At 45.9% G+C, this 13,999-nt stretch overlaps 2 protein-coding genes across 2 annotated transcripts in view; both read right to left on the minus strand.

Annotated features, from left to right (window-relative positions):
* Positions 1-8,677, minus strand: part of LOC136626726 (zinc finger protein 850-like) — an 82,351-nt gene extending 73,674 nt beyond the window's left edge. The window contains exon 1 of the mRNA XM_066601733.1: positions 8,289-8,677. Within this exon, the coding sequence (XP_066457830.1) occupies positions 8,289-8,436 (148 nt within the window). The 5' untranslated portion in view covers positions 8,437-8,677. The remainder of the gene's footprint in view (positions 1-8,288) is intronic.
* The window catches only part of LOC136624473 (gastrula zinc finger protein XlCGF66.1-like), a 49,367-nt gene extending 37,964 nt beyond the window's left edge, over positions 1-11,403 (minus strand). The window contains exon 1 of the mRNA XM_066598453.1: positions 11,366-11,403. The gene's annotated coding sequence lies outside the window, so the exon portion shown is untranslated. The remainder of the gene's footprint in view (positions 1-11,365) is intronic.
* Positions 11,404-13,999: the final 2,596 nt, after the last annotated feature.

Raw genomic sequence — 13,999 nt, forward strand, 5'->3', positions numbered from 1 at the left:
TTAATGTTACTGATAGTAGTTCCAAGCTAATCAAGTTTAGTTTTTTTTGTTACTCCTTTATAAGGTTTCTTGAAAATATTCACTATGTATCCAGTAAAATATAACTTTTATTAAACAATATTTAAAAACGTTTTGGTGCCTCACTGACACAACATCACATACAAGAACAAAACACAAAGACTAAACACAGGCTCAATGTCAAGCCAGGGATTGAAGTTATATGAAAAAAAGCCCTATGATCAGTTGTAACCAGTCAGGGAGCCGGTAATGCAGTGCATCCATGGTCACCACCACTGTCCAGTGACCATATGATGAATATTAGATGTCACTTAGTCTAGGTATGGCCAGGTAGACTAGTACCGATAAAGGCCCTACTGGACGTGATTTGGGGCTAATGACCAGATGATGGTCAGTGACTCATAAACTTCCAAGCACAAAGATTTTTTACCCTGGGTAAATACCCTGATTAGAAACAGATGGATGACTGGAAAAAATGTTGTACCGGAAACCCGGACAACGATTAGGATAGGTTCTCAAATATAAATTGGTTCAACGCGTTTCTGTCAGGTGTTGACTCATCAGGAACCCAATATCAGATAGCTGTCATCTAAAGGATCGGTATCATGATCCATAGATACCAATAATGTGGCTGCCGTATGTTTGAGTTGAGGGTATCTAACAGTCCAAAATAATGGCCAGCTGGCTAGGGCTCAGTAGCCCTTAGACTGTGAACCCTCACCTACTCTTTCCCTAGTACTAGAGAACCATTGGAACATAAGAAATATTCTGTAGAGAGATTATAGTACAGACCAAGCTAGTGTCCAGCTAAATCCTATATTGACTATTTAGCTGGTAACTAAGATAAATAATAGACCCTAATGAATTGATGTCTGATCTATAGAGTATTTGGTCTAGACTATTCTAATCCCCTGTCCAATAGAGGTTACTAGGCTAGTATTAGGGGATAAGCCCCAATTCTATTAAAGCAGAGTGGAAAGAGAGAGATGGGGCAGCACCTCCAGTCTGGATGGTAGACTGGAGATCAATCTATATTGATCTTTTATAAGGTTTCTTATTAAATGACAGCTGGAAAATAATTATAATGTGGTCACTATTTCCCAAGTGTCCCTCAACCTGTACCCCCATTATTCGGTCCAGTTTAGTAGTTAATAATAAGTTCAGAGAGGCCTTTCCTCTAGTTGGTTCCCGCACAAGTTGGGTAAGGTAGTTATCGTTAATTGTTCTCAAATATTTATCACCCTTGTGAGATTTGCAGGTCTCATCTACCCATATTATATCTAGATAATTCAAGTCCCCCAGAAAAATTGCTTCATTAGAGTTTGACACCTCTTCTATTTGCCTTAATAAGATTTCAGTTTCTCCTTTTGCTTTTGGTGGTCTATAGAAAACCCCTATCTGTATTTTATTTTTTTCTCCCTGTATTTCTACCCACAGAGATTCCACGCATTTATCTCCTGAACCTATATCTTCTTGTAGCCTCAGCATTAGGTTGGATTTAGTGTGGCTTCAGATGAGCGTGTATTTTGTGCGTGCATACGCCCACACAAAAACATGCGACTATTAGCCCCAATGCATTCCCTATGGTGTGTGCACATGTCTGTGCTTTACAGGCATGTGCCTGCAAAGATAGGACATGCAAGCACCATAGGGAATGCATGCATTGTTTTCAATGGAGCCGCGGCTGTTGCCGGCGGCTCCATTGAGAACAATGGTCTGCCGGCACCCCTGCATTCTTTTTCAGGGAAGGGCTTTAAATATAAACCCTTTCCTGAAAATCCAGTAAAAGTGGTTTAAACAAAAAAAAATACATACTTACCTCCCTTCAGCTGCCGGAGTACATCCACATCATCTCCTCGCTGTCCCCGGCTCTCTAGTGCTGATCTATCAGCAGGCGGGGATTTAAAATCCCCGCCTACTGAAAGAGCTGTTTGTGATTGGCTGACATGCTCAGCCAATCACAGGCAGCTCTCGCCCATCATTCATTCGTCATTAACAGGTGTTCTGTGAATTTAGGAGTTATTCAGCTAATGATGTCCTATAGACCTCGGGTTTATTTTCTTGGTATTTAGCTCCTGCAGCTCTACGAACCTCAGGGTTATTCTGTTGATAATTAGCTACTGCAGCTCTATGAACCTCGGGGTTATTCTGTTGATAATTAGCTGCAGCAGCTCTATGAATCTCAGGTTTATTATCTTGGTATTTAGCTGCTGGAGCTCCATGAACCTGTGGATTGTTTGTTGGTAAGCTGTCACTGCTGCACAGTGAACCCCCTATTTCTTTTTGTGTACTTAGTAGCGGCTTCGTTGAGCTGTCTTCTTCTGATCACATCAGTAAATCTAGCACGGCGTGTTTTAGCAGTTTTCCCATATTTAGAAGTACTTTCAAGCTGAGGAATGGATAGTGTGTGCGACACAGCTGCACAAGGCCGGTAAACATGAAAAAGATCTTGCGAAGAAGTAAAATGCAGTCTATTTACGGGATTACCTTCAACTCCGAACTTTCCAAACAACTCCCCATTGTGATAGACTTCAAACACTGACCTAAATATTTGGCCAGCTGCTACTAATTTGTAGAAAACCACCATAAGTGTGCGATACAACATATCAGCAAAATAGTCAGCAGAACAGTTATAATTATTCCCATCACCATCAGGAGTTAAAATGACTAAATCATCCCAGTGATTCACCACGTGCTCCAATATCTCCTCACACACCTCTCTGACCATGACATGAGTATCGTACAAAGTATAGGATATTGCTCTAAATTGGCAGCACCATCACCAATAATAGGTACGACGGTATGGGGCGCCATTGTGCCGGTCAACATTGTAGATGAAAAATATGAAAGCTGTCTAAAATAAAATCTGTCTTTGTTGCCCTTAGCAACCAATCACAGCACAGGTTTCATTTTACCTCAGTTGTATAAGAATTGAAAGCTGCGCTGTGATTGGTTGCTATGGGCAACAGAGACAGATTTTATTTTAGAAAGCTTTCATAAGAGTGTGGTGCCGGGCTACTCTTCCATCGCCCTCCTTGTATTATCAGTCACACGTATGTATGGAAATAAAATTTTGTTTGTTAGCCCACTACAGTCATTTCCTAATTTCTGAAGTGACAGATAACAGGGAGCAATAGATAACATTTACCAGGAGGAGATATTGGAGCACGTGGTGAATCACTGGGATGATTTCACCATTTTGTCCTATGATAGTGATGGGAATAATTATACCAGTCCTGCTGACTATTTTGCCGATATGTCGGATCGCACACTTATGGTGCTTTGTGCGAATAAGTAGCAAATATTTAGGTCAGTGTTTTCGACAGCGAAATGTCATTTTTGTTTCATTTTACTCCACTTAGAATTTTTTAAGTTTCTCAGTACATTATATGGTACTTTAAATATCACCATTGAAAAATACAACTCGTCCTGCAAAAAACAACAAGCCCTCATACAGCGACATCGATGGATAAATAAAGGAGCTACGATTTTTTTGAAGGGGGTAGGAAAAAACGAAAATGGAAAAAGAAAAAGGGGCCGCGTCATGAAGGGGTTAAAAAACCAATGATTTTCAATGGTTTCATTCCCATTTGCGATTTCTTCACTCCAACCTCACAAATCTGTGCTATCGCCGTGCGGGGATGAAGCAAACCCCTGCCACTGCTGTCACATTGAAAACAATGGGCGATGAAACCGTTGAAAATCATTGGTTCCTTAATCATGCGTTTTCACTCAGCTCACGTCGCAAGAAAGTCTATCACAAGTGGGTACAAGCTCCAACTCCAGTAGTTTCGGCTCTGATGAATCTGTCAGTCTGGACATTACATTTTATACACATAGATGCCTTGTATTTATCATTATTTTTGAAGTAGGTAGTCTGGCTCTAGATACTGGTGGAGGCTGCTGTGTCGGCCCATTGTCAAGGTGCACGGTACCCCAGCAGGCTTAATTGTATATGGAGTCATTAATAGGTTTTCCAGGTCGTCATCCCGATGGCCCCATTTACAATGGAGGTTGCCCTCTGACCTCGGTAGGGACAGGAAGAGCCCTTAAAAGCACCTCCCTTCGACCATTCCTTAGTGTCTTCCTGTCCCTACAGTGGCCAGATGCAAGCTCCAGGGAGATTCACCTACCAGGAGGCATGTAGTGCCGAAGATCCCCTGGAGGGAAGAGGTCAGTGTGGCATAGCTTAGTAGTCCCTGCATCTCCGACTTGCGCCGCCATGGAGCAGTCAGCCACCGAGCAGCGCAGGCCTCCTTGAGCGGGTCGGCATCTTCCGGCCGACGCTGCGGCAATCAGGTAACGGCAGCGGCAGCCTCCCTGGTCCTCGGGGCGCATACCGGTGAGGTCATCCAGTGTGTTGATGTCATGCGCACAACGTAGGGGGGCGTGGCTATAGGCGTAGACCCGGAAATGGCACCAAATTCAAAAAACCTCTTCATAAAGCAGGCTCTAATCCTCATAGAAGTTATCCTGCAACTGCGAGAAGTGCCTCAGCATGTCTACATGCGACAGCTCAGCACGTGAAGGAAAAGTAGATACCCTACAAACCGTGAGTGGCTATGTGCTAAAAAATGGAATATGTGTTTCTAGCAGACGCGTCAGCAGAATCCGTTAGATACAGCGCAAAAAAACGCGGTTCTCAGTAATACCGCAAGAAGAGAGTTAAGGTTAAAATCATGGTCAGCAGTTGTAACGTCCAAAAATAAACTCTGCGCCATTCTGTTCCAAGGTGAATATATGTTCGGGCCCGTCTTGGATAAGATACTTGAGAAAGCAGGGGACAAAAGCAAGACCTTTCCAGATAGGAAATCCTATAGCAAGCCATCCCTTCCAAGAAGGACGCGACAGCCACCTCCAGAAGTCAAAGGGAAAGGAAAAACAGGGAGATGGTCGTACCCCAAATGAGGTCGAGGTAAGGAAATTCAACCCATTTCTTACTCAACAGGAGGTAGACTAGCACGATACCTGGTCCTGTGGTGGGGGATAACATCCAACCCCTGGGTACTTCAGATAGTTGAAACAGGGTATCGAATTAAATTTAACTCCTTACCTCCTAAGAGATTCTTCCTAACCTCCCAGGGTCCCCACTAGAACAGAAAAATCTGCTAAAGGGCATGCAGGAACTGAAGGACCTAGGAGTCATTATACAGGTTCCCGAACACGAAAGGGGTGAGGGATTCTATTCCCCTCTTCTTGATCAAAAAACCAAACGGCTCTATCAGAACCATCTTCAACCTCAAAGTTTTAAACAAATGTATTTCCTACAAGAAATTTAAAATGGAAACCGTGAGGTCCATCGTACCACTAATAGATTCCAACAGCGTCATGTGCACTATAGACCTTAAAGACGCATACCATCACGTCCCAATAGCCGTAGTTCACCACAAATATCTGAGGTTCGCTCTGCGGGGCTGTGACATAATCTATCACTATCAGTTTATGGCTCTACCCTTCGGTATCTCGACTGCCCCTAGAGTTTTCACGAAGATAGTGATAGAAATGATAGCTTATTTTAGGCGACATCAGATTCTCATTTTTCCATATCTGGACGATTTTCTGCTAGTATCAAGGACAACAGAAGCCATACGCGCAGACTTGTCTGTAGTCCTGTACCCTTTGGATGACTTGGGGTGGATAATAAACGAACAAAAGTCTGATCTCATTCCGGGTACACAGAAAATATATTTAGGTGTACTCCTAGACTCCTGCATCCAGGAATCGCGGTTTCCACCGTCCAGAAGTAAAGACCTTATTCAATCCGTAATATCCCTATATGTCAGGCCACTGCGGTATCCATCAGAGAAGCTATGAAAGTGCTGGGCCTGTTGACAGCCTGCATACAAATAGTCCCATGGGCACCAGCCCATACCTGACAGCTACAACGGTTCATCCTTGCCAGGTGGGACAAATGGCAGACCTCCCTAGATAAGAAGGTGAGACTGTCCGTCCAAGTTAAAGAGTCCCTGTGCTAGTGGACTTTACAGAGTCCACAAAGTGTCCTTCCAGGAGAATGGTGTCTGAACCAGCAAGCCTTCAATCATCTAACACGCCAGTGTGGAAAACCGCAGATCGATCTGTTCACCATGAGGGGAAATGAAAAATGCCGGGACTTCTATTCTCTCAACCCAAGGGACAACCCATGCAGGGTAGACGCCCTGTCTCAAAATTGGGACAGGGACTTGGCCTATGCATTTCCCCCTTCCCACTGATTCCCCCTTCCCACTGATTCCGTACACCCTCTAAAAGATTCAGGCCAGCTGGGCGGCAGTAATCCTAGTCGCTCCCATGTGGGACAAGAGAACCTGATATTCCCTATTGAAGGCCTTAGCGATACGGGGCCCACTTCGACTACCGGTCATGGAATATCTCCTTTTCCCGGGCCCACTAATATACTCGGGGGTCGAAAAACCGAAGCTAGCGGTCTGGATGCTGAAGGCGTAATACTTTTGGGGGAAGGGACTCTCACACAAAGTAATCACCACCTTGACCAAAAGTCACAAACCCATAACCACAGCCATTTACAACAGAGTGTGGAAGAAGTTCTCATAGTTCTGTAACTTAGATGCAAGCAAAATCCCAGATATAGATATACCCTTAATCTTGGAATTGCTGCAGGCGGGCCGAGAGGAAGGCCTTAGCCCAAGAACTCTTGGGGTTCAAACAGCAGCGTTAGGATCCTATTTGGATTTTCCCTTGGCGGAGCACCGCTGGGTCCGTAGGTTCCTTAAGGGAGCAGACAGACTTCGGCCCTTTATTAGGGAAACATTTCCTACTTGAGACCTGAATTTAGTCCTAAATAGTTTCTGCAAACCACCCTTTGAACCCCTCTTCCAACTCCCTCTAAGACTACTAACACTAAAAGTTTCTCTCCTAGTCGCCATAACCTCAGCCCGAAGAGTAGAACTACAAGCCTTATGTTGTGTTGAGCCACACATGCTGATACAAGATGATAGAATCACGTTTAAATTAGATCCAGCTTTTCTTCCAAAAGTAGTGTCCAAATTCCATAGAGAGTAGACAATTACTCTGCCCTCTTTCTGCCAAAATCCCTGCAATGACAGAGAACGAAAGTTCCACAGCTTAGAGGTCAAAAGGGCCGTTCTAACATATTTAGAGGCTATCCATTCTATTCGGAAAAATGACCTCTTTGTCCAATTTCAGGGGCCAGTCAAAGGAAAGACGGCATCTAAAAGTACTATTGCAAGATGGATCAAGACTGCCATCTAGGAGGTGTACAAAGCTAGGGGTCTCGGAAAAAAAAATCAGAGCCCACTCCACACGGTCTCTCTCCTCCTCATGGGCAGAGAAAGGCCAGGCATCCGCCGAGCAAATTTGCAAAGCGGCCACCTGGTCTAGTCCACATACTTTCATTAAACATTATAGGGTTAACGTCCAGTTGGACAAAGACCTGGGATATGGACGGAAAGTCCTCCAGGCAGTAGTCCCGCCCTAAGTCACCTATAATTTGGTATTGCTCCATTGTAAATGGGGCCGTCAGGACGACGACCTGGAAATATACGGATTACTTACCGGTAGTCCTTTTTCCAGGAGTCATCACGACGGACCATAGTTCCCTCGCTTATAGAATATTTATGTTCTTTTTAATGTAAATATAACCGAATAAAGGTAAATTTTGGTTCAGTAAACATTGTCCACCATAATAATTTGAAAGCCACTAAGGAATGGTGGAAGGGAGGTGCTTTTAGGGGCTCTTTCTGTCTTTACCGAGGTCAGAGGGCAATCTCCATTGTAAAATGGGGCCGTCGTGATGACTTCCGGAAAAAGGACTACCGGTAAGTAATCTGTATATTTTAGCCTGCAAGGTGTAAGTATAATACGTGATAGGTATATGAGTGGTTGTTCATCAGTATATTACACATGTACAATGCTCCTCCATATAGCAGTCTGCATACTGCTGGGAAGTGATGTTTGTACCTGTCGTTGTGTATCTTTGTATTAGTTTACAGGTAAATATGGTCATTGGAAGTGATATGAGACACTCGATGTGCTTCCCTTTCTCCATGGACCCTGCACATTGCACTCGGTACGTGAAAATAATTGAAAATAGGATATGCAGCTATTTTTCCATTTGTGTGAAAAATAAGGGCTATGAATAGTGTCATAGGATACTATGGGATCAAGGATATGGTCATGTGAATTAGCCGTAATATTGCTGATCAACCCTTATATGGGTCTCTGTAGCAGTAATATAGATCAGATCTTTACAATGATTCACAAGTTGTAAAGTATTTAATCATATCTATTACCTGGTGATGGGGGCGGCTGGTGGTCCTCCATCATGATGTCCTTGTACAGATCCTTGTGTCCTTCTAAATACTCCCACTCCTCCATGGAGAAATAGACAGTGAAGTCCTGACACCTTATAGGAACCTGACAACACAATGATACCATCATCACCCAGACACGTTATACCGCCATAGCGTTACTGTATAATGTCCCAGCATTCCCAGCAGCATCACCTTTCCAGTCAGCAGCTCAATCATCTTGTTGGTGAGTTCTAGGATCTTCTGCTCATTGATCTCCTCAAGTATCAGGGGGTGAGGTGGAGGCCCTGTGATTGGGCTCAGGGGTCTTCCCCATCCATCAGACACCGGGGCCTGACAGCCATCACTAGAAGTCTTCTTCACTACCGTGTAATCCTGTTTATGGGGAGATACATCCATAAATATCCCTGCAGACATTTCTAGAGCTTTAAACCTCCTAAAATAATGTAATATCTGTTAATAAAGAGATTGTTTGGTTTCGGACAAAATATGGGCAATGTTGGGAAACTGAAAAAAAAGAAGCTTTATTTATTTATTTGATCCAGCCCTCTGGTCTGGTTCTCCTTGATGGGTGTAAGTTGCCCAGAGGCAGCGATGACATCACATTGATCTCTTTTCTTGACCCCTTACAGTCCAGTGTCCGCCCTCTGCACTGGACAGGAATCGCCCTGACTAAAGTGTCAAATGACCTCCTGGCGACCAAATCGAGGGGCGAATACTCCCTACTGATCCTCCTTGATCCCTCTGCAGCATTTGACACTGTTGACAACAAACTCCTCCTCAGTATGCTTTGCTCTATCAGCCTAAAGGACACTGCCCTCTCCTGGTTCTCCTCCTACCTATTCGACCGCTCCTTCAGTTTCTGCTTTTCCTCCCCTCCACTTCCCCTTGCTGTTGGGGTCCCCTAGAGACCGGTCATCGGCCCCCTCCCCTTCTCCATCTACACAGCCCCTATTGGACAAACCATCAGGAGATTTGGCTTTCAGTATCATCTCTTCGCTGACAACACTCAGCTATACACCTCTTCCTGTGACATCACAGCCAGCCCTTTCCCAGGAAGGGCTGGCAGAAGACGTGCCGGAGCTATGTAGGGCTTCTATTTCAAGGCCCCCTGAAAATCGTCACACGTGGTGCTACAAAGTCGCTTGACTTTGTAGCGACACAATTGCGATATTGCCGCAAGACAATGCAGCAATATTGCATGGACCACTGATGCAATATCGCTGCGATTTTCCTGCATCTATATTGTGTTGTCCGTGTGGATACGGCCCAAGACTGACGTAACGTGACGTCATCCCCAGAATCTCTCACCTCTCCTGTAAGCTGGAAGAGTATCTCTAGGGTGAGGGTGAATAAACTCTCCGCCATCTTGTCCCGGTTCCTATCCATCCTTGTCGGGTCAATCAGGATAATTATCTGATATAGAAGATATCAGCCGAGGATCCTGAATGGGAAGAAGACGAGACAATGTAACATCATACAAAATCCCTTATAACAATGAGCTGGTTGAAATCCGGGGGGGAATCCTCATAAATCAGTGTATAACACATGCAATGCAGAGTTTGCTGTGGGTTATTCGCAGACTTTGCTGCAGAGTTGTCAGGAAATCTGTCCCGTGTGACTGCAGAAAAACGCCATCATTCCTGTCCATGGGTATTGTAGATCATTCATTTATCTTGAACAGTAGTAGTTGGAGTTAGGCCTCAGTCTGCGCGTAACCGTCATCATCTTTCTTTTTCTGCGCTGTGGATGGTCCGCACGGCCCGCCGTCGAACACGCGCAGTACAGATTTTTTTTTTTTTAAATCTCTTGCTCTTCCCACTTGACTTCACTGGCACCGCAGTAAAATGGAGCATGCTGCGATCTTCTTTCATCTGTGAGTGGAAACCGCAATTGGTTTCCACTCGTATACATGAAAAATCATTTTTCCATAGAAACACATGGCAGGGCATGCGATGCGAGATTTCCTATTGCAAACAATGGGAAACCCTGAGGTTGGGTTCCCACGGGACGGAAATCCTGCGGAAATCTCGTAGTTTGGCCGCACTGAAAAGTCGCAAGATTTCTGCAAGAGAGCTGCAGCTTTAAAACCAGCAGCATTTCGCTGTGGGCCTTGGTGCGGTTCAGCCGCGAGCATTCCGTTGCGGCTTTCTCTCCCCCCCAAAAAATGCTGTGGCTATCAATTCCGCGCCGCATCACCGATTCCGCCCGGCTTTGCTGCGATGGATTGGACGCCCCGTGTGAATGAGATTGTTGCAAAATCTCGTCCACATGGCTGGCTAATCCCAGGATTAGGAGCTGCGGGCGGATTTGCTGCACAGAGATTTCGACGGAATTTCCGTGGCAAATCCATCCTGTGTGAACCCAGACTTACTGATCCTCTGAGGCGGCTAAAACCTGCGCTGGAGGATCACTACTTCAAAAAAGCGATGGGAGGAGTTTTTGCTTAAAAAATCCTTCTCATTGCTGCGCGTGATATAGGTGGTCTAAGGCTGGGTTCACACAGGGCGGATTTGCCGCGGTTTTTCTGTTGCGGTTTTGCCACAGAAGAACCACTTCTGCTGCAAAACCGCTTCAAAGGTTAATTTGGGCTTGCGGATTTTTCTGCGATTTTCGTGTGGAAAAATCCACAAGCGTTTTTTTCCGCAGCGCTTTTTAACTTTTTGCTGCGTATTTGCCTGCGTCCATAGAGGTCTATGGACAAAAAAGCGCTGCGGAAAAGCCCGAAGAATGGACATGCTGCATCTTTTAAAACCGCGCCGCAGTTGCATTTCCGCACTGCAGCTGTGCGGAAAAAATCCGCGCTGCGAGAACAGCTTTTTGGCGAATCTCATTTGTGCTGCATTGCACTGCAAACGCAGCGGTTTTGCCGCAGTGCGGGGGATAAAAAGTAACCGAAAAATCCAGTTTTTTCCAATTCCTCTCACAAAAGTATATAAATGGTTAATAAGATATTTGTGCCCAAATCTGAGCCGTTAGAGAACGCAACGTGCTGGAAAAGCCAAAAGGTTACACCACCCAGAGCATACAAACCCCCCAGTGCTGGAGACCCCACATACCTCCACCTGCAGCCGGACAGGAGCCGTGGGGTTGTTCTGTGCTTACAGGACCTGTGATGATGTCACCATCATGTGATCAGTGTGTGGGAGGAGACAAGGGGTCACATGACCAGGTCTCTCCGCTCAGTGGGTGTAGGACTCTGCTGTGTGAGGATGTATTCAGAGAGTGTATGGAGCGGAGCCGAGCGTGTGCGAGACGGAGGAGCGGAGCCGAGCGTGTGCGAGACGGAGGAGCAGAGCCGAGCGTGTGCGAGACGGAGGAGCGGAGCCGAGTGTGTGTGAGACGGAGGGGCAGAGCCGAGCGCGTGCGAGACGGAGGGGCAGAGCCGAGCGCGTGCGAGACGGAGGTGCGGAGCCGAGCGCGTGTGAGATGGAGGTGCGGAGCCGAGCGTGTGTGCGAGACGGGGGAGCGGAGCCGAGCGTGTGAGAGACGGAGGAGCGGAGCCGAGCGTGTGAGAGACGGAGGAGCGGAGCCGAGCGTGTGAGAGACGGAGGAGCGGAGCCGAGCGTGTGTGAGACGGAGGAGCGGAGCCGAGCGTGTGTGAAAGACGGAGGAGCGGAGCCGAGCGTGTGTGAAAGACGGAGGAGCGGAGCCGAGCGTGTGTGAAAGACGGAGGAGCGGAGCCGAGCGTGTGTGAAAGACGGAGGAGCGGAGCCGAGCGTGTGAGAGACGGAGGAGCGGAGCCGAGCGCGTGAGAGACGGAGGAGCGGAGCCGAGCGCGTGAGAGACGGAGGAGCGGAGCCGAGCGCGTGAGAGACGGAGGAGCGGAGCCGAGCGCGTGAGAGACGGAGGAGCGGAGCCGAGCGCGTGAGAGACGGAGGAGCGGAGCCGAGCACGCGTGAGACACGGAGGAGCGGAGCCGAACGCGTGAGAGACGGAGGAGCGGAGCCGAGCGCGTGTGTGAGACGGAGGAGCGGAGTCGAGCGTGTGTGAGACGGCGGAGCGGAGACGAGCGTGTGTGTGAGCCGGAGGAGCAGAGTTGAGCACGTGTGAGAGACTGAGAAGCAGAACCGAGTGTGTGTGAGACAGAAGAGCAGAGCCCAGCGTGTGTGAGACAGAGAAGTATGCGCAAGACAGGGGAGCGGAGCCGAGTGCATGTGTGATATGGAGGAGCAGAGCCGAACGTGTGTGATACGGGGGAGCAGAACGGAGCTGAGCATGTGTGAGATGGGGGAGCGGAGCCGTGTGTGTAATGTACATATACATGTACAATACACACAGATGCAGTCAGCTACATGTAGAGAGCCATATGTGTGTAATGTATCAGGAAGACAGGTGTTACATTTAGCCTATTTAGTGCCATCCTGCATACATGCCAATGTTGTAGGAATAATTCATTTTCCAGAAGATTTCACTGATCTGTTCCAGATTGGTTATAATGACAAACTTCATGCATGAATATACGTATTTAAACTCACGGATGTCATCAGTCAGCCCCCCAATACTATTCTGGTTTATTCAAAGGAAGTACAATACAGATATACTTAATATGATGCACCAATTACATGCACCCCCCCAACATCATAACATCTCATGATTGGCCTAGTATGTAATGATGCTGATGAAAGACATATGTTTACACCCCAGGTGTATGTTGCTATGTGAACATGTAATTCCTATATACCAAGTAGCATAGACTTTATTAATATTCCATTCTGAGAGAAGGAATGCAGTCTGAGATAAGAAGTTCCTCCCCTTGATAGCTAGCGCTGGGAAAATGCGGAGGGGTTAGCTTCAACATTGTACTTGTACATACTAGGGTATAATATTGAGTTTGTTAACCATTTAACTGCTAGCTATTTCCTATGAAGGTGGATATATGAATCTATATATGTTTGCCTAGGCTGATATAAGAAACACATTTATATTATTACTACTACAACACCATATATCCGGACATCTCCAACCTATGTTTTAGGGGATGTGATAACACTGGATCTCACTTAAACATTTGGTGGTCCTGCCCCATAGTGCAAGCCTTTTGGAAATAGGTTACCCAACTTACTTCCTCTGTCATGGAAAGTCTCCCCATATTAGACCCGCACGTAAATGGAGTGTTACGCCATTTAAGCTTATACAATTTATCACTATGGCAGCTCGTAACCACATTGCTCGAAAATGGCGAAAGCCGCAACTACCTTGCAATCCCCTCACTGTCCGAATTAACAGGATACTTTTAAACGAGAAATTGACTGCCATATGCCAGGACAGGATACTCCAGTTTGAATCAGTTTGGGAATTATGGGCCACCTTTGTCAATATCCCTGACCTTCGATACCACCTTCAACTCAATCCCCTTTACTGGCCATTTGAACCTAAAGTCTGACATCTAAGAGAGAAATGAATGAACAAATAGATTAAAAAATGCCATTACCCCGACATGCTCTAATACGCCCAAATAAATATTTTTGAAACCTAAAATTTTTTTACCAATTTAAAAAATAAAAATAAAAAAAAAACCCTTTTGCCATATTTATAATAAAATAATGTAAATAATAAGGCAAAAATACACATTTGGTATCACTGTGTCTGTAAGAGTCCGATCTATTAAAGTAATGCATTATTTACCCCGCACCGTGAACATTGTCAGAAAAAAAGAATGAACACCACAATTGAGCTTTTTTGGTCAAGAA

Source organism: Eleutherodactylus coqui, chromosome 4, assembly GCF_035609145.1.
Source record: "Eleutherodactylus coqui strain aEleCoq1 chromosome 4, aEleCoq1.hap1, whole genome shotgun sequence".
Lineage (NCBI taxonomy): Eukaryota > Metazoa > Chordata > Amphibia > Anura > Eleutherodactylidae > Eleutherodactylus > Eleutherodactylus coqui.